The 19825-nt window shown below is 45.6% G+C and overlaps 1 protein-coding gene and 1 long non-coding RNA gene across 3 annotated transcripts in view; one reads left to right on the top strand and one right to left on the bottom strand.

The window, feature by feature from the left end:
- The window catches only part of idua (alpha-L-iduronidase), a 376360-nt gene that overhangs the window by 119788 nt on the left and 236747 nt on the right, over window positions 1-19825 (bottom strand). For both annotated transcript variants that reach the window (XM_067992953.1, XM_067992962.1), the window contains one exon: window positions 6659-6838. In XM_067992953.1, the coding sequence (XP_067849054.1) occupies window positions 6659-6838 (180 nt within the window). The remainder of the gene's footprint in view (window positions 1-6658; window positions 6839-19825) is intronic.
- Window positions 1-19825, top strand: part of LOC137327327 (uncharacterized) — a 47035-nt gene that overhangs the window by 11105 nt on the left and 16105 nt on the right. The window lies entirely within an intron of this gene.

Genomic DNA, 19825 nt, shown 5'->3' with positions numbered 1-19825 from the left:
AATTGAGGCCCCAAGACAGATCCCTGCGGGACTCCACTAGTCACATCCTGCCAATGTGAATACTTACCCATTATCCCTGCTCTCTGTCGCCTTTCGCTCAGCCAATTTCCTAACCAAGTCCGTATTTTTCCCACGATTTCATGGGCTTCTAAGGGATCTTTGGTTTTATAAACTGAGGCATAGAATACAAAAGCAAGGAAGTTATGCTAAACCCTTGTAAATCACTGGTTAGGCCCCAGCTGGAGCATTGTGACCAATTCTGGGCACCACACTTTAGGAAGGATGTCGAGGCGTTAGAGAGGGCACAGAAGAGATTTACTGGAATGGTACCAGGGATGAGGGACTTCAGTTACGTGGAGTCTAGAGAAGCTGGGGTTGTTCTCATGTGGACAGGCAACACTCCTTGGTTCCAGCACCCGTAGCTCAGGATCTTCCGGTTGAACAGGCTCCTGCCCTGTTATTTACAGGTTCAGACCTTCCCTCAAAGCAAAGCTGCGCAGAGCACAGCAGACCACGACTAAACATGTCACCCTTTCTGGGGAGAATTGTAGACCACCCACAGACCTGTTCAGGCACCTGAAATGGCTCTTCTTCCCCAAGGGTCTTCTCAACCACCTGCCTGGTGGCTGCATGGGCATTTTTTTTTTATTCGTTCATGGGATGTGGGCGTCGCTGGCAAGGCCGGCATTTATTGCCCATCCCTAATTGCCCTTGAGAAGGTGGTGGTGATTGTATCTTTCCTCCGCCGTGTTCTGCTAGAGCTGAAGTAGTGTCATCATCCAAGATCCATCCGTCCCTCCTGCCCGAACAAATGTTCAATGGCCAAATTGCAGGCGATGAACACATCATGGCAGCTTCCTGTGTGCTGGGCGTTCATGTAAAAAATGTGCTGCTGGGCATCGCACGTAATTTGAACGTTCAGTGAATGGACACCATTTTGATTCACGTAATTCAGTTGGTTCTCATTTGGAACTTTGATTGTCACGTGTATTCCATCGATCGGCCCCTACACTCTGAGAAAGAGCAAGCATGTAGAAATGTGTGGCTCTTTCTCATTGCTCTGTTGCGGATGTGCCACATTTGATTAACTCTGCAGACTTGCGGAACAGGGCGTCAGTAACCTGCCGGATGCAGGCCCTTACAGCTCCCTGGCCAAAGTTCCCAACGGCTTCCTTAGTAAACTGCATTTGTTGGGCGCATGGCTCTTCGACATTTTCTCAAATTATAAGAATACGAGCGGCCTGCGCACTCTGGCGGGGATAATACCACGTGAGCTGATGTCGCCATTCATGGCACTTTACTATCTGGACCTCCGGCATCTGCTGCTCCTCTTCCTTAATTATCGCTAAAAGGGGTATCACCAACGGAAAGGTCATTGCAATTGAAAAATGTGAGGAATTGATGTGAGAATGCTGAGAGCAAATGCTTTCTGCTAATGCTGATTTACCTGAGATTGGGTGACTGGAATGATAGAATGATATAGCATAGAAGGAGTCCATTCGGCCCATTGTGCCTGTGTCGGCTCTTTGAAAGAGCCAACCAAATAGTCCCACTCCACGGCTTTATCCCCATAGCCCTGCAAACTTTTCCTTTTTCAGTGTTTATCCACTTCCATTTTGAAAGTTACTATTGATTCCGCTTCCACCACCCTTTCAGGCAGTGCATTCCAAATCATAACAACTCGCTGAGTAAAAATAATCTCCTCATCTCCCCCCTGACTTTTTTGCCAATTATTTTAAATCTGTGTCCTCTGTTTACTGACCCTCCTACTAGTGGAAACAGTTTCTCCTTATCTACTCTATCAAAAACCCTCAAAAACCTCTGTTACATCTCCCCATTACCTTCTTTGCTCTAAAAAAAACAACCCCAGCTTCTCTAGTCTCTCCGGGATCGGGAGCCAACGTACGTCAGCAAAGTGATGAGCGAGCAGGTGCGGGCAGCAGAGTTTTAGATGAGCTGAAGTTTACAGAGTGTGGAGGACAGGAAGCCAACCAGGAGGACATTGGAATAGTCTGGAGGTAGCAATGGCATGGAAGAGCGTTTTCAGCAGCAGATGGGCCGAGGCAGGTATGGTGGTGGACGATGTTATGGAGATGAAAGTAATTTATGACGAAAAAGATTTGGGGCTGGAAACTCAGCTCAGGGTTTAATAGGACGCCAAGACTGCGAACAGTCTAGTTCAACATGAAGCAGTGCTTGAGGAGGGGGATGGAATCAGTGGCAAGGGTATGGAGATTGTGGTGGGGACCGAAGATGATGTTTAACCGAGGAAATTGCGGCTCATCCAATACTGAATGTCGGAAAAGCACAGGAACAGGAGAGGGATTATGATAGGTGATGGGGAGGTACAGCTGGTTGTCATCAGCATACTTGTGGAAGCAGACTTTGTGTCTTTGGATGATTTGGCCAAGGGGCAGCATGCCAATGAGGAAAAGGGGGGGCGCAAGGATAGATCCTCGGGGGACTCCAGATGTAATGGTGGAAAGAGAAACCTTTGCTGGAGTTGCTCTGGGTGTGATTGGATAGATAAAAGTAGAACTAAGAGAGGCTAGTCCCTTTCAGCTGGACAACAGAGGACAGGCAGTGGAGCAGGATGGTGTGGTCAAACATGTGAAAGGTTCCAGAGAGGTCGAGGAAGGTGAGGAGGGAAAATGTCACAGAGAAAGTAATTTGTGATTAGGGCTGTTTCAGAGCTGGGGTAGGGGTGAAAACCTGATTGGACAGATTGAAACATTGAGTTGTGAGAAAGATGATTACAGATTTGGGAGATGATAACATGTTCAAGGTCTTTGGAGAGGAAAAGGAGGTTGAATGGGGTGGTAGTTTGCAAGGACAGAGAGGTTTTTTTTTAGGGGAGATGATGACGCATTTTAAAAGGGAGGGTAATAGTGCCTGAGGAGACGGAACCATTTACAATGTTAGGGGGCCATGAAGGGAAGTTGTGTGGGAGGAGGTCAAGTGGTCAGGGGGGAGATAGGAGAGAAACTAGAGAAGGACATGGGATCACTTCGAAGGAAGAGGGGAGCCTTGGGGGAGGTTTGGTTTGGTGGGCAAGGGGAAGGGGGAAAAGCAGCAGAAGCAGCTGAATGAATGATCTCAATCTTAGTGGCAAAGAAGTCCACGAGCTCCTCGCACTTGTTGTTGGAAGTGGGGGTTGAGGGGGCAGGGAAGAGTGATTTAAGGGGACAGTTTTAGTGAAGAAAATAAACCAAGAGTTAACTTTAATCTTCAGGATGATCCAGGAGTGGTTTTGGCAGAAGAGAATGAGGCCTCATTGCACTTGATTTTGTCCAGCCGGAATGCCTAAATTAGTTGTGCGCCATATACATTCTCGTCTGCACTCCTTGGACTTGAGGGAGTGAAGACGAGGACCATACCAGAGGGAATGACCGGGATGAGAAGGGGTAAAGGTTTTACTGAGAACAAGGGCACCAAAGGGAATGGTTGAGCAAATCAACAGTTGCAAATCTTGGTGAGTGGAGGATCAAAGGATAGGCAGTTGGCAACCTGAAAGCGCAATTGTGACTTACAGGAGTTTTTTCCAGGGATGGGCGAAGAAGAAGTGGGGTTGGACGGGGTAAGGGGATGTGGATAGTGAGGGATAGAAGGAAGTGGTTGGAGATGGCCTTGTCTGTGATTGAGACAACAGCAGTAGAGGGGTCACGGGAGACGACAAGGTCAAGGGCATGGCCATGAATATGGATAGGGAGAAGTTTAGGGAGGACAGAAGGGCAGTGAAATCTGAGGAGAGAGGACAAGGTGAGTTAAGATGGAGATTGAAATCACCATGGATGAAGAGTTGCTCAGTGTAGAGGATGAGGGAGGAAAGAGGGGAAGATATCTGAGAGAGAAAGTTGGGTTGGAGCTGGAGGGCGGTGGAGAACGAAGATTTTAAAGGAGAGATGAGAGGTGTCCAAACAAGGTGAGATGCTAGGTGAAGAAGATACAAGCGGAGTAGGGGGAGAGACCAAGGTGTGATTTAGTGATAAGGGCTACACCACCACCGTGGCGGTTTGGGCAGGGCATGTGGTGGAAAGTATAGACAGGTGGGAAGGATTCAGTAAGGGGCATGATGTCACAATCCATGAGCCAAGTTTCAATCTAAGCCTTGATAATAATGCAATCATCCACAATAAGGTCACGGCTGGCAATTAACTTGTTCACAAGTAAACAGACATTCTGGAAGGAAATGCGGGAGCGGCCGTGATTGTTGATCTGCTAGCAGAGTCTGAGGGGGCAGTGGTGAGTGGGATGGGAAGGATATTGATCAGTTTATCCCCCAGCGGGTGTGCTGGGTGGGAAGATCGGTGAGAGAGGATAATGGGTCAGTCAGGGTTGCTGCTCTTAAGGAGGCACTGATGGAGGCCGTGATGGGCTCTTCAGAAAATGTCAAGAGAGGAACAGAGTGCAGCTGAGGGCTTATCCAGGGGAGATTCGAGCCTGAGATAGCAGCAGTAGAGCAGGAAGCCTGAGGAGTAATGATGGGTTGGGGTAGGGATTGGTGGGAGCAAAGTAACCAAGAGAAGAAAAATGAAAGGTGGCATGACTGGGTGACAGGAACAGAAGGAGGTGGAGGTAATGGACTTGGGTTCAAAATGTGCGCACAAATGGCCACAGAGAGAATTCAGTTTACATAGCTATAGCAGGGATTAGGAGAGATATATCCTGATTGTAAACAAAGAGCAGAAAGGAAACAATATAAGAGAGCCCAAAGTTAAAGTCTGAAGTCCAGAAGTGGGATGAAGTTGACTTGTATACAGGGTGGAGTCAGCTTGAAGCATCAACAATCTAAATTCCAGGTTTGGAGACAGTTGTAGAGAGGGAGATAATTCAGGAGCTGTTCAAGGGACAGAGTATCAGTGGGTGCGTTACTGGAGGTTGTCCAGTGGAATCAGAGAGTCCAGGAGTAGTGGAGAGTCGACTATGAGGCAGCAGAGGTTGATCAAGGTGTCCAGCAGAGATGCATAGTCGTCTCAGGTATTAGCAGTGTGCACCAGAGCAGCCAGTATAAAAGCAGAAGAGTGAGGAGCAGTGGGAGTGAAACCCAAGGACCAAGAAGAGTGAAGGGTTGGGTGAAAGGTAAATCCACAGGATCAGCGCAGATAAGAGAACTGGTCCGAGGAACAGCTGTAGGAAGGTGAGGAGCAGCAGTAGGTCCCTGAGGAGCTGGTCCAACCTAGTCGAGTTAAGGATGATGAAGGAGTTCTTAAGGATGTCAGAGGTCACAAGATGCAAGCGGAAAGTAGCAAAGGAGAGATGATTCATTAGCAAGATAGCAGAATCCAGAGCAGGATGGGAATCAGTAGAAACAGATCAAAGCTAGCTCAGCGTAGAGTGACAAATTCACAGCAGTGGAATGGAAAACTGAGCTCATAGACCAGGTACTGAAATAGTGGTAGTGCAGCCAAGAATACATTCTCAATGGAAAGCGGTGGTGAAGGTAGAGTTCACAGTAAAGCTAAAATGGAGAAATAGGCTTCGGCCCACGAGAAGGCATATTTTTGTCCGGGATCCAACACTGCAGCAGAGTAAAGCTGAGAAACCAGCAGTGCAGTTTTCAGTACAATCCTGATGCTCAGCAGGTAATAGCAGTACGTGGGAGGATAAGCACTGTAGACTGGAACAAGTTACCTTGAAGCGATTGAGTGGCACAGCAGAATCACAACACCAAGGCATACAGTGTAGTCCAGTAGACAGTGCGAACCTGAGGACAGAGGGATCCAGGAGTCCAGGAAATCAAATGTAAGCAGAGTTCCAAGCTGTAGAAACGTACACAGTAAAAACACAGAACAAAGTGGGTCTGGGGATAGAAAATGTGCTTTGCATGGGTAGCTTTGAATTTGTAGTTTGTATTTGTAGATTAAGCTAAAAGGCACCCACTATTAGGGGCAGAGGATCTTAAGCAGTGAAGGAGAGGAGACTGGGAGGGAAAGGAAAAGGATGGCAATGGATAGAGTTGCAAAGGAGATGTGCTCAGTAGAGAACTGCCAGCCTGGGAACCATCTTTCGAGATCTCACAACATTGCATACAAGTAATACTGTAATAAAGGGACCTTTGATCTCGGGTAAACTTCATATGGTATGGTTAAATCTCCAGCATAACTCCTGTGAAACCTTTACTGTGCTATGAAACAATCACCAAAACTCAACACAAAAACTATGGGTTTAATACCTGGAAGAAAAGTACTCTAAGCAGTGCATAAACTGGCATAACTTTTCCATCAGGCCAATTGATACTTGAAAGGCACTGTATACAATTTTCAGTTCTACTTTGTGTTCACAACGTTCCCCACTCTGGGCCTGGATAAGTTTGCTTGAAAATGGCACACTCCCTTCAGGAAACCACTTCAGTCAAAGAGGAGTTGAGCCTTATCATGCAGTACTGAATAAATATCAGATGACAGTACTCCCATATTATGTCATCTTTATGTCAGTATATTGTTGAGGGACAGAACTCTTCATTCTTGCAATTTGTAATAAGTGGGATTATAGAACCCAGATCAAATCTGTTGCTGTGTGTACGGTATTAGTCTGTGAACTGCCAAACTATTTGGAAAGCAATCATTGAAGTAGAATGGCTATGCTCATAGAAACCAATAAATGAGATATGTGAGGCACACCTTAGAAAGCAAACTGTGAAATGGACTTTTATATTTACCTTAACAACCATAGCAGCGTAGGTCACTTCAGCTCTCCAAATCTGGGGAATTGACCAACCCACCAGTGGATCAGCCTCATCATTGTAAATGGGAACTGACTGGAATTTAGGAAAAAGTTTCTGGATCTGTTGAACTGTATCCAATTCTTGTTCTAGGATGTGGAAAGAACTGCCTGCACCCTGTCAAAATAAGCAAACAAGTCAAAATGTAATTCTGAAAAAACTTGCACTTTACATAATATCAAAATCTGTGAGATCATCTTTGCCTGAAGAGGTTACTTTAGTCTCTGTCAAGGTCAGATACTACATTGCAAATATTGTTAAGTTCTCTCTCAAATGTTTAATACATTCTATGCTCCAGAATAAAAATCTCAATGCACTTTTGTTTACACTGTTGTTTGAGTTTGATGCACACATAGTGATGCAAATATAGTGAAGCAGTTTATGAAAGTACCTTAATTAAACCTCCCTTACAAAACAGTTAAAAATCATAAAGCACTACTTGTGCTAATTTTTAAATTTCAATAATTTGTACACCACGTTATGTACTAAACTTAAGTCCAAGAATTAAGGCTGTTTTCAGCAGTATGAACACTAGTTTGATGTGTTTAAAATAGCAATAAAGGTTTTATGCCAACAGATGAAAAACCAATTACCTGAAGTCAGACTATATGTTCTGAACTTCAAAATAGTGCATATTCCCAGCACTATAACTTGTACACAGTCCAAGCTTTATTTCTGCCAAAATGACGTATTATTAGTATCAAATCTCTTTGCGCGCATTATAGTTGTACATTATTCTGAATGGACCAATTGGAAATAAATGCAAATGAATGCTGTTAAGATTGACTGCTCAACTAGTATGCCATGGAAAGGAAAATTGGGTGGGTTACTGGCATGCGCACTGACCTGCTGATTTTCTGATTTTGCTGTAGTTAGGCAATCCAGTGCACCTGGGTTCAGACCCAGGAAACTGTCCCTTTATGTTTCATCGATAGATCACATTTCACCATGATATGCATTCTAAAAATATATAACCTTGTTCTGTTCATATTGATAGTGGAATAGTGTATAATAATTTGATTATAAGTGTATGTAGTTTAATGATTACGGTACTGGACTAGTAACCCTGTGGTTGTGAATTCAAATCCCACCCATGGCAAATTGTAAAACTGAATCCAATAAATCTGGTCATTTTTGCACTGGCACCAAGACAAAAATTAACCATGAAAGCTGTGTATTATCCTTCAGAAAAGGAAACCTGTCATGCCTAGCTAGTTTGATCTACAATTGATTCCAGTCCCACACTACATGGTCAACGCTTAATGGCTTCTGATGTGGCATAGCAAGCCACTCAGTTGCAAAATCCATTGTTATGAAATACCACCTTCTCAGAGCAACCAGCAATAGGAAAAATATATGCTGCCTTGCTAGAATTGTCCATATTCTAAGAACAAATATAAAAAAATGTCCCTTTACAAGCTTTATATGGGCAATCCATTGAAGAATGCTCCACCGGGTGCTACTCTGGATTGGGGGTCATTTCAGCCAGAGAAGAATGAGGCTTTTTTATATTTTTTTAATTCGTTCATGGGATGTGGGCGTCGCATGCGAGGCCAGCATTTATTGCCCATCCCTAATTGCCCTAGAGAAGGTGGTGAAGGTTCTCCCACAGTGCTGTTAGGTAGAGAGTTCCAGGATTTTAACCCAGTGACGATGAAGGTACGGCGATATATTTCCAAGTCGGGATGGTGTGTGACTTGGAGGTGTTGTTCCCATGTGCTTGCTGTCCTTGCCCTTCTAGGTGGTAGAGGTCGCGGGTTTGGGAGGTGCTGTCGAAGAAGCCTTGGCGAGTTGCTGTAGTGCATCCTGTGGATGGAACACACTGCAGCCACTGTGCGCCGGTGGTGGAGGGAGTGAATGCTTAGGGTAGTGGATGGGGTACCAGTCAAGCGGGCTGCTTTATGCTGGATGGTGTCGAGCTTCTTGAGTGTTTTTGGAGCTGCACTCATCCAGGCAAGTGGAGAGTATTCCATCACACTCCTGACTTGTGCCTTGTAGATAGTGGAAAGGCTTTGGGGAGTCAGGAGGTGAGTCACTCGCCGCTGAATACCCAGCCTCTGAGCTGCTCTTGTAGCCATAGTATTTATGTGGCTGGTCCAGTTAAGTTTCTGGTCAATGGTGACCCCCAGGATGTTGATGGTGGGGGATTCAGCGATGGTAATGCCGCTGAATGTCAAGTGGAGTACAGCTGATTTGCTTAAACACGTACCTAATCCGAGCTTAATTCTGATTCTAAGTTGGAATTCCTTCCATAAGTCAGCAAAAGTTCATCATGCAGTATTCAATTTGGACTGTCTTACCAAACATTCTAAAAATACTTTCAAACTGGACTCAATTCAATTCTGTGCTACAGCGGAATACTGATTGGCATATCTAGTTTACTAAGAATGTTTATACTTGGATCAAGATTTCTACAAAGTGCAGATAAAAGTAACTCAGTTAGCAAACCTTGGTAACACAAAGCATTTCATTATTCATCAGCAATTAAAACAAAACAGAATAATTTAACAAAAAATAGCTTACGTTAAAGTTATTAGACTTCAACAAAGTGCCATTTTACAATTAATTGGCTTGTTTGCTGAGAATGAAGTGACAGATAATTGTGCAATCTTTTATACTTGGATTGGGATTTCTATAAAATTAGTGAATAGGAAATGTTTGTTGGAATTCCATCTTGGAATCAAAATTGAGTTTGGATTGGTGTGTGGTTATACAAATCAACTGTGCAACGTTCCTGTACTGGGAATTCTAATATTCCATTAAGGAATCAAAAGAAACAAATTCAAAATTCATAACTTCTCAATTTTTCTTTTAAATTTTGATGAGCAGAAATTTAAATAAATATTTAAAAACCCAATGATGTTAAATTGGAAAGTTTTATTCTATGGAGAAGTAGTATCTATTATTTTCACTAAACAGCAACTTTTTACTGCAATAAATACAAAAAGATGCTAATTTAATTTGGCCTTTTCAATGGTGACATGGAATCTTGAAACTAAGGCTAGTTTTTAGTCTGTAACCAAGCTAAATAAAGTAATTTGTGAACCACTCAATTTTCACTGAAGCAAAAAGAACTACATATTCCAGTGAAATCATTTACATGGACAGCCATAGCATTAGGGGCTTGGATGGAGAGAAATTTGTTGAGTGTATTCAGGAGGAATTTCTCATTCAGTATGTGAATGGCCTGACTAGAGAGGGGGCAAAACTTGACCTCCTCTTGGGAAATAAGGAAGGGCAGGTGACAGAAGTGTTAGTGAGGGATCACTTTGGGACCAGTGATCATAATTCCATTAGTTTTAAGATAGCTATGGAGAAGGATAGGTCTGGCCCAAAAGTTAAAATTCTAAATTGGGGAAAGGCCAATTTTGATGGTATTAGATAGGAACTTTCAGAAGCTAATTGGGAGAGTCTGTTGGCAGGCAAAGGGACGTCTGGTAAGCGGGAGGCTTTCAAAAGTGTGTTAATCAGGGTTCAGGGTAAGCACATTCCTTATAAAGTGAAGGGCAAGGCTGGTAGAAGTAGGGAACCTTGGATGACTCGGGAGATTGAGGCCCTAGTCAAAAAGAAGAAGGAGGCATATGACATGCATAGGCAGCTGGGATCAAGTGGATCCCTTGAAGAGTATAGTGATTGCCGGAGTAGAGTTAAGAGAGAAATCAGGAGGGCAAAAAGGGGACATGAGATTGCTTTGGCAGATAAGGCAAAGGTGAATCCAAAGAGCTTCTACAAATTGTTGGAGGGTAAGTTGTTGGAGGGTATTCTGAGAGACAGGATCTACGGGCATTTGGAGAGGAATGGACTGATTAGGAACAGTCAGCATGGTTTTGTGAGAGGGAAATCATGTCTCACGAATTTGATTGAGTTTTTTGAAGGGGTAACCAAGAAGATAGATGAGGGCTGTGCAGTAGACGTGGTCTACATGGACTTTAGCAAAGCCTTTGACAAGGTACCGCATGGTAGGTTGTTACACAAGGTTAGATCTCACGGGATCCAAGGTGAGGTAGCCAATTGGATACAAAATTGGATTGACGACAGAAGACAGAGGGTGGTTGTAGAGGGTTGTTTATCAAATTGGAGGCCTGTGACCAGCGGTGTGCCTCAGGGATCGGTGCTGGGTCCGCTGTTATTTGTTATTTATATTAATGATTTGGATGAGAATTTAGGAGGCATGGTTAGTAAGTTTGCAGATGACACCAAGATTGGTGGCATTGTGGACAGTGAAGAAGGTTATCTAGGATTGCAACGGGATCTTGATAAATTGGGCCAGTGGGCCGATGAATGGCAGATGGAGTTTAATTTAGATAAATGTGAGGTGATGCATTTTGGTAGATCGAATCGGGCCAGGACCTACTCCGTTAATGGTAGGGCGTTGGGGAGAGTTATAGAACAAAGAGATCTAGGAGTACAGGTTCATAGCTCCTTGAAAGTGGAGTCACAGGTGGATAGGGTGGTGAAGAAGGCATTCAGCTTGCTTGGTTTCATTGGTCAGAACATTGAATACAGGAGTTGGGATGTCTTATTGAAGTTGTACAAGACATTAGTAAGGCCACACTTGGAATACTGTGTACAGTTCTGGTCACCCTATTATAGAAAGGATATTATTAAACTAGAAAGAGTGCAGAAAAGATTTACTCGGATGCTACCGGGGCTTGATGGTTTGACTTATAGGGAGAGGTTGGACAGACTGAGACTTTTTTCCCTGGAGAGTAGGAGGTTTAGGGGTGATCTTATAGAAGTCTATAAAATAATGAGGGGCATAGATAAGGTAGATAGTCAAAATCTTTTCCCAAAGGTAGGGGAGTCTATAACGAGGGGGCATAGATTTAAGGTGAGAGGGGAGAGATACAAAAGGGTCCAGAGGGGGCAATTTTTTCACTCAAAGGGTGGTGAGTGTCTGGAACGAGCTGCCAGAGGCAGTAGTAGAGGCGGGTACAATTTTGTCTTTTAAAAAGCATTTGGACAGTTACATGGGTAAGAGGGGTATACAGGGATATGGTCCAAGTGCAGGCAACTGGGACTAGCTTAGTGGTATAATCTGGGCGACATGGACATGTTGGGCCGAAGGGCCTGTTTCCATGTTGTAAACTTCTATGATTCTATGATTCGACATTTTTATTGGTGTACATTATAAAAATCCACATCCTAATCAGATGTGACAGTAAGGAGCTGCTCCCCATATGGAGACTTAATTATGTAACTGTGATATTTATTTGTATATTTAATTAGTCAATCTACTGGAAGTGGGTAAGAGAACACAAATTATTTAATTTCCATTATAAGCAACAAAATATTGTAGCTATGTAATCACCCTCTCTCTTTTCCACACTTTTTCTCCATTGTCTCCTTCAGCCAGCCTCTTGTTTCTTAAGTAAGAACATAAGAAATAGGAGCAGGAGTAGGCCATGCGGCCCCTCGAGCCTGCTGCGTCATTCAAAAGATTCCTCCTCATCTCAGTCTTAAATGGCTGACTCTTTATCCTGAGACTATGCCCCCTAGTTCTAGACTCTCCAGCCAAGGGAAACAACCTCTCAGCATCTACCCTGTCAAGCCCTCTCAGAATCTTATATGTTTCAATAAGATCACCTCTCATTCTTCTAAACTCCAGAGAATATAGGCTCAACCTCTCATCATAAGACAACCCTCTCATCCCAAGTAAAAAATAAGTATTTGAAATAGCTTTCCAATTAAATCATGGCTGATCTGGACCTCAACTCCACTTACCCACCTTTGTTACATAAAACCTTGATTGCTTTACCTAACAAAAATCTATCAATCTTAGTCTTGAAAATTGACTCAGCAACCACAGCTTTTTGGGGAGAGTACTAGATTTCCACTACCCTTTGTACAAAAAACTGCTTCCTGATTTCACTCCTAAATGGCCTAGCTCTAATTTTAAGATCATGCCCCCTTGTTCTGGATTCCCCCACCAGAGGAAATAGTTTCTCTGTATCTACCCTATAGAATCCCACTAATCATTTTAAATATCTCAATTAGATCACTCCTCAACCTTCTAAACTCAAGGGAATACAAGTCACATTTATGCAACCTGCCCTTATAATTTAACCCTTAAGCCCTGGTATCATTCTGGTGAATCTGCGCTGTACCCTTTCCTGAGCTTCTCGTGGCTGCCAATCTCTAAGTGCTTGAGCCCAAGAGGGCCAGGCTACAGACTACGGCTCCTGGTTGAGGGGTTAGCAAAGGAGCAGACTTGCTGATAACCTGAAAAGGGGTAATATGTATTGTGCCCACTGCGCCAACCTGCCTTCCATGGGGCTACGGCTCATCGCACCCAGAGATCTGTGTGACAGCAGGCTGCAGGAGATAAGAAATGCTTTGATAGACCCTATCTATTCAGTGTCTCCAAGGTGGAGCAGACATTGGAGCCCAGAGTCTGTATGGCAGCTGAATCAAAGCTGCAAAGGATGGTGATGCAGACTTCTGCTTTGTGAGGATTCGGTTACAGTGTCGTTGGAGGTGGCCACACGATCCAAGGTAGATTGCAATGTGGATATGCCCTGCAAAAACACCCCACATATGCTGTAAGTGGAAACCTCTATGCTTCCAGCCAGTGTGATCAAAGTGTTTGGTAGGCTTGACAATACCTCATACATTTGCTGGTGTGCCACAAGCATTTTCTTTCACATGACTGTCCTATGAGGACAGCGGTGCCCTCCATCTACTGGGCTGTCTCTGCTGCCACTATCTGCTCCTGCTCACTTTTTCTGTCAGTCTCATCGGGTCCCCTTTACCTCATTATCAACCCCACATGAAGTGCCAGTATCTGTGTCAGTGTCTGGGAGGAACGTAGCGCATGACAATGGATCCTCAGGAGGGATGTCTTCCTCCGAGGTGCTTTCTTCCGCAAGAGGCAGCAATTGTTCTGTGATGGTGAGAAGCACCTGGAGAAAAGACGAAAGGGAGAATAGTTAGGATGGTAATGAGAAACTGGATAAGAGCACATGAAAGGCTTGACCATACTGGCTGAGGTATTGAAGATGGCTGAAGGTGCAGTTGCTTCTGGTAGATGAAGGGACACAAGTAAGAAACAGTCCCATGCTCAGCAGAGGTGCCAACCTCGCTAACTCCAATGCTAGCACATTGCATGCCCGACTAATCTCCAGTGCTTCTCCCTCTGCCTGGGTAAGGGTCACAAAGTAGTATGGTCCTCCAGTCCTGTCCCTCTCCCGATAGGAACATAGGAACCCTTTTGACCCCGGTATCATCTATTGTTGTGATGCTTTCTTCTCCTGCAGATGGGGAAGAAGATGAGATTGGAGTGCATGTGCGTAAATGCACGTAGCGTGGTAAATAAGGTTGGTGAGCTGCAGACTCAAGACGCCAATTGGGACTACGATATAGTGGCAATAACAGAGACCTGGCTCAAAGCGGAGGATTGGGTACTTAATATACCTGGCTACAAGGTATTCAGGAAAGATAGGGAAGGAAAGAAAGGAGGGGAGTGGCAGTGCTGATCAAAGAAACTATAACAGAATCATAGAAAGGTTGCAGCACGGAAAGAGACCATTTGGCCCATCGAGTCCATGCCGGCTCTATGCACGAGCAATCCAGTTAGTCCCACTCCCCCGCCCTATCCCCATAGCCCAGCACATTTTTTCGTTTCAAGTACTTATCCAGGTCCCTTTTGAAGGTCAGGATTGAGAATCTGCCTCCACCACTCCCTCGGGCAGTGCATTCCAGATCCTAACCATGCCTCATATCACCTTTGGTTCTTTTGCCAATCACCTTAAATCAATGCACTCTGGTTCTTGCCCCTTCCACAAATGGGAATAGTTTCTGTCTATCTACTCCATCTAGACCCTTCATGATTTTGAATACCTCTACCAAATCTCCCCTCAAGCTTCTCTGTTCCAAGAAGAACAATCCCAGCTTCTCCAGTCTATCCACGTAACTTAAGTCCCTCATCCCTGGAATAATTCTAGTAAATCTCCTCTGCACCCTCTCTAAGGCCTTCACATCCTTCCTAAAGTGCGGTGCCCAGAACTGGACACAATACTCCAGTTGTGGCCGAACCAGTGTTTTATGAAGATTCATCATGACTTCCTTGCTTTTGTACTCTATGCCTCTATTTATAAAGCCCAGGACCTCGTATGCTTTTTTAACCGCTTTCTCAACCTGCCCTGCCAAGTTCAACGATTTGTGCAGATATACCCCCAGATCCCTCCGTTCCTCTACCCCTTTTAGAATTGTGCCCTCTAGTTTATATTGCCTCTCCTCATCACCTTGCCCTTTTTCGCGTTAAACTTCATCTGCCATGTGTTCGCCCATGCCACCACCTATCGCACTCCTTCAGCTGATATCCTCTTGAAGTCTATCGCGATCCTCCTCACTGTTCACTACCCTTCCAAGTTTAGTGTCATCTACAAATTTAGAAATTGTGCCCTGTACACCCAAGTCCAAGTCATTAATATATATCAAGAAAAGCAGTGGTCCCAGCACCGACCCCTATGGAACACCACTGCATACCTCCCTCCAGTCCGAAAAACAAACGTTCACCACTACTCTCCGTTTGCTGTCATTTAGCCAATTCTGTGTCCATGTTGCTATTGCCCCCTTTATACCATGGGCCACAATCTAAATAGCAAGCCGACCAATTAAAAAACTAGTATCAGTAATGGTAGCCATGAAACTACTGGGTTATTGTAAAAACCCATCTGGTTCACTAATGCCCTTTAGGGAAAGAAACCTGCCGTCCTTACCCGGTCTGGCCTATATGTGACTCCAGACCCACAGCAGGCTGATTCTTAATTGCCCTCTGAAATGGCCAGCAAGCCACTCAGTTATACAATCTCGCTAAAAAAAATCATAATAAGAATAAAACCGGACGGACCACTGGACACGACAAAGGCAAACCAAGCCCAGTCAACCCTGGAAAGTCCTCCTCACTAACATATGGGGACTTGTGCCAAAATTGGGATAGCTGTCCCACAGACTAGTCAAGCCTGACATAGCCATACTCAAAGAATCATACCTTTCAGCCAACATCCCAGACTCTTCCAACACCATCCCTGGGTATGTCCTGTCCCACCAGATGTGGCGGTACAGTTATACCCAGTCAGGAGGGAGTGGCCCTGGGAGTCCTCAACACTGACTCCGAATCTCATGGCATCAGGCCAAACATGGACAAGGAAACCACCTATCGCCCTCCTTCAGCTGATGAATCAGTCCTCCTCCATGCTGAACACCACTTGGAGGAAGCACTGAGGGTAGCAAGGGCACAGAATGGGGGACTTCAATGTCCATCACCAAGAGTGGCTCGGTAGCACCACTACTGGAGCTGGCTGAGTCCTGAAGGACATAGCTGCCAGACTGGGCCTGCAGCAGGTGGTGAGAGAACCAACACGAGGGGAGAAACCTACTTGACCTTGTTCTCACCAATCTTTTTTTTATTCGTTCACGGGATGTGGGCGTCGCTGGCGAAGCCAGCATTTATTGCTCATCCCTAATTGCCCTCGAGAGGGTGGTGGTGAGCCGCCTTCTTGAACCGCTGCAGTCCGTGTGGTGGCGGTTCTCCCACAGTGCTGTTAGGAAGGGAGTTCCAGGATTTTGACCAAGCGACAATGAAGGAACGGCGATATATTTCCAAGTCGGGATGGTGTGTGACTTGGAGGGGAACGTGCAGGTAGTGTTGTTCCCATGTGCCTGCTGCTCTTGTCCTTCCAGGTGGTAGAGGTCGTGGGTTTGGGAGGTGCTGTCGAAGAAGCCTTGGCGAGTTGCTGCAGTGCATCCTGTGGATGGTATACACTGCAGCCACAGTGCGCCGGTGGTGAAGGGAGTGAATGTTTAGTGTGGTGGATGGGGTGCCAATCAAGCGGGCTGCTTTATCTTGGATGGTGTCGAGCTTCTTGAGTGTTGTTGGAGCTGCACTCATCCAAGCAAGTGGAGAGTATTCCATCACACTCCTGACTTGTGCCTTGTAGATGGTGAAAAGGCTTTGGGGAGTCAGGTGAGTCACTCGCCACAGAATACCCAGCCTCTGACCTGCTCTCGTAGCCACAGTATTTATATGGCTGGTCCAGTTAAGTTTCTGGTCAATGGTGACCCCCGGGATGTTGATGGTGGGGGATTCGGTGATGGTAATGCCGTTGAATGTCAGGGGGAGGTGGATAGACTCTCTCTTGTTGGAGATGGTCATTGCCTGGCACTTATCTGGCGCGAATGTTACTTGCCACTTATGAGCCCAAGCCTGGATGTTGTCCAGGTCTTGCTGCATGCGGGCTCGGACTGCTTCATTATTTGAGGGGTTGCGAATGGAACTGAACACTGTGCAGTCATCAGTAAACATCCCCATTTCTGACCTTATGATGGAGGGAAGGTCATTGATGAAGCAGCTGAAGATGGTTGGGCCTAGGACACTACCCTGAGGAACTCCTGCAGCAATGTCCTGGGGCTGAGATGATTGGCCTCCAACAACCACTACCATCTTCCTTTGTGCAAGGTATGACTCCAGCCACTGGAGAGTTTTCCCCCTGATTCCCATTGACTTCAATTTTACGAGGGCTCCTTGGTGCCACACTCGGTCAAATGCTGCCTTGATGTCAAGGGCAGTCACTCTCACCTCACCTCTGGAATTCAGCTCTTTTGTCCATGTTTGGACCAACGCTGTAATGAGGTCTGAAGCCGAGCGGTCCTGGCGGAACCCAAACTGAGCATCGGTGAGCAGGTTATTGGTGAGTAAGTGCCGCTTGATAGCACTGTCGATGACACCTTCCATCACTTTGCTGATGATTGAGAGTAGACTGATGGGGCCGGATTGGATTTGTCCTGCTTTTTGTGGACAGGACATACCTGGGCAATTTTCCACATTGTCGGGTAGATGCCAGTGTTGTAGCTGTACTGGAACAGCTTGGCTAGAGGCGCAGCTAGTTCTGGAGCACGAGTCTTCAGCACTACAGCTGGAATGTTGTCGGGGCCCATAGCCTTTGCTGTATCCAGTGCACTCAGCTGTTTCTTGATATCACGTGGAGTGAATCGAATTGGCCGAAGACTGGCTTCTGTGATGGTGGGGATATCGGGAGGAGGCCGAGATGGATCATCCACTCGGTACTTCTGGCTGAAGATGGTTGCAAAATCCAGGCTTGGGCTCATAAGTGGCAAGTAACATTCGCGCCAGACAAGCGCCAGGCAATGACCATCTCCAAGAAGAGAGAGTCTAACCACCTCCCCTTGCCATTCAACAGCATTGCCATCGCCGAATCCCCCACCATCAACATCCTGGGGGTCACTATTGACCAGAAACTTAACTGGACCAGCCATATAAATACTGTGGCTACAAGAGCAGGTCAGAGGCTGGGTATTCTGCGGCGAGTGACTCACCTCCTGACTCCCCAAAGCCTTTCCACCATCTACAACGCACAAGTCAGGAGTGTGATGGATTACTCTCCACTTGCCTGGATGAGTGCAGCTCCAAATACACTCAAGAAGCTCGACACCATCCAGGACAAAGGAGCCCACTTGATTGGCACCCCATCCACCACCCTAAACATTCACTCCCTTCACCACCAGTGCACCGTGGCTGCAGTGTGTACCATCTCCAGGATGCACTGTAGCAACACGCCAAGATTGATTCGACAGCACCTCCCAAACGTGCGACCTCGACCACCTAGAAGGACAAGGGCAGCAGGCACATGGGAACAACACCACCTGCACGTTACCTTCCAAGTCACACAACATCTCGACTTGGAAATATATCGCTGTTCCTTCATCGTCGCTGGGTCAAAATCCTGGAACTCCCTACCTAACAGCACTGTGGGAGAGCCTTCACCACACAGACTGCGGCTGTTCAAGAAGGCGGCTCATCACCACCTTCTCAAGGGCAATAAATGCTGGCCTTGCCAGCGATGCCCACATCCTACGAACGAATAAAAAAAAACAGATGTTAATCTAACGTCTGCAGATGTCCTGGCTCAGGTATAATTTGTTCCAGTCGAATTTCTTTGTTTCTATATACTTTCCTTCATATTAAATGTGAGACAGGAAATTTGCACTGGACACATTTGGGGTCATTTTGAATGGACGCACGCCCGATGAAACTATGCACACTGAAGAACCAAAAAATTGGGTCGCAGCCTTGCCCGCCCATTCATCTCCGGAGGTGTGCCTGGTGCCATTTTGAATCAGGTTTCTTGTTAGGTGTCCAGGATGCTCTCCTTAAATTGCTAGGTGCCTACTTAATATATCATAGAATGATACAGCACAGGAGGAGGACATTTAGCCCATCGTGCCTGTGCCGGCTCTTTGAAAGAGCAATCCAGCCAGTCCCGCTCACCTGCCATTCCCTGTAGCCATGCAAATATTTTCCCTTCTAGTATTTATCAGATTCCCTTTTGAAAGCCACTGTTGAATCTGCTTCCGCCACCCCTTCTGGCAGTGCATTCCAGATCATAATCATTTGCTGTGTAACAAATTTTTTCCTCATGTCGCCTTTGGTTCTTTTGCTAATCGCCCTAAATCTGTGTTCTCTGGTTCTTGACCTTTTCACTAATGGGAACAGTTTCTCTCTATCTACTCCGTCTAGACCCTTCATGATTTTGAATACCTCTATCAAATCTCCTCTTAACCTTTTCTGCTCTAAGGAGAACAAACCCAGCTTGTCCAGTCTATCAAAGTAACTGAAGTCCCTCATTCCTGGAATCATTCCAGTAAATCTCTTCTGCTCCCTCTCTAAGACCTTCACATCCTTCCTAAATTGCGGTGCCCAGAACTGGACATGATACTCCAGTGGTGGCCCAACCAGTGCTTTATAAAGGTTCATCATAACTGCCTTGCTTTAGTACTCTACGTCTCTAATTATAAAGCCCAGGATCCCGTATGCTTTCTTAACCGCTTTCTCAACCTACCCTGCCACCTTCAACGATTTGTGCACATATAACCCCAGATCGCTCTGTTCCTGCACCCGTTTTAGAATTGCACCCTTTAGTTTATATTGCGTCTCCTCATTCTTCCTCCCAAAATGTATCACTTCACCCGTTTCTGTGTTAAATTTCATCTGCCACATGTCCGCCCATTCCACCAGCCTGTCTATGTGCTTTTGAAGTCTATCACTATCATCCTGACTGTTCACTACCCTTCCAAGTTTTGTGT

The sequence above is a fragment of the Heptranchias perlo genome, chromosome 1 (genome assembly GCF_035084215.1).
Source record: "Heptranchias perlo isolate sHepPer1 chromosome 1, sHepPer1.hap1, whole genome shotgun sequence".
In the NCBI taxonomy this organism is placed as follows: Eukaryota; Metazoa; Chordata; class Chondrichthyes; order Hexanchiformes; family Hexanchidae; genus Heptranchias; species Heptranchias perlo.
Note: the sequence above shows the minus strand (reverse complement) of the source record. Positions and strands in the feature narration are given on the sequence as shown.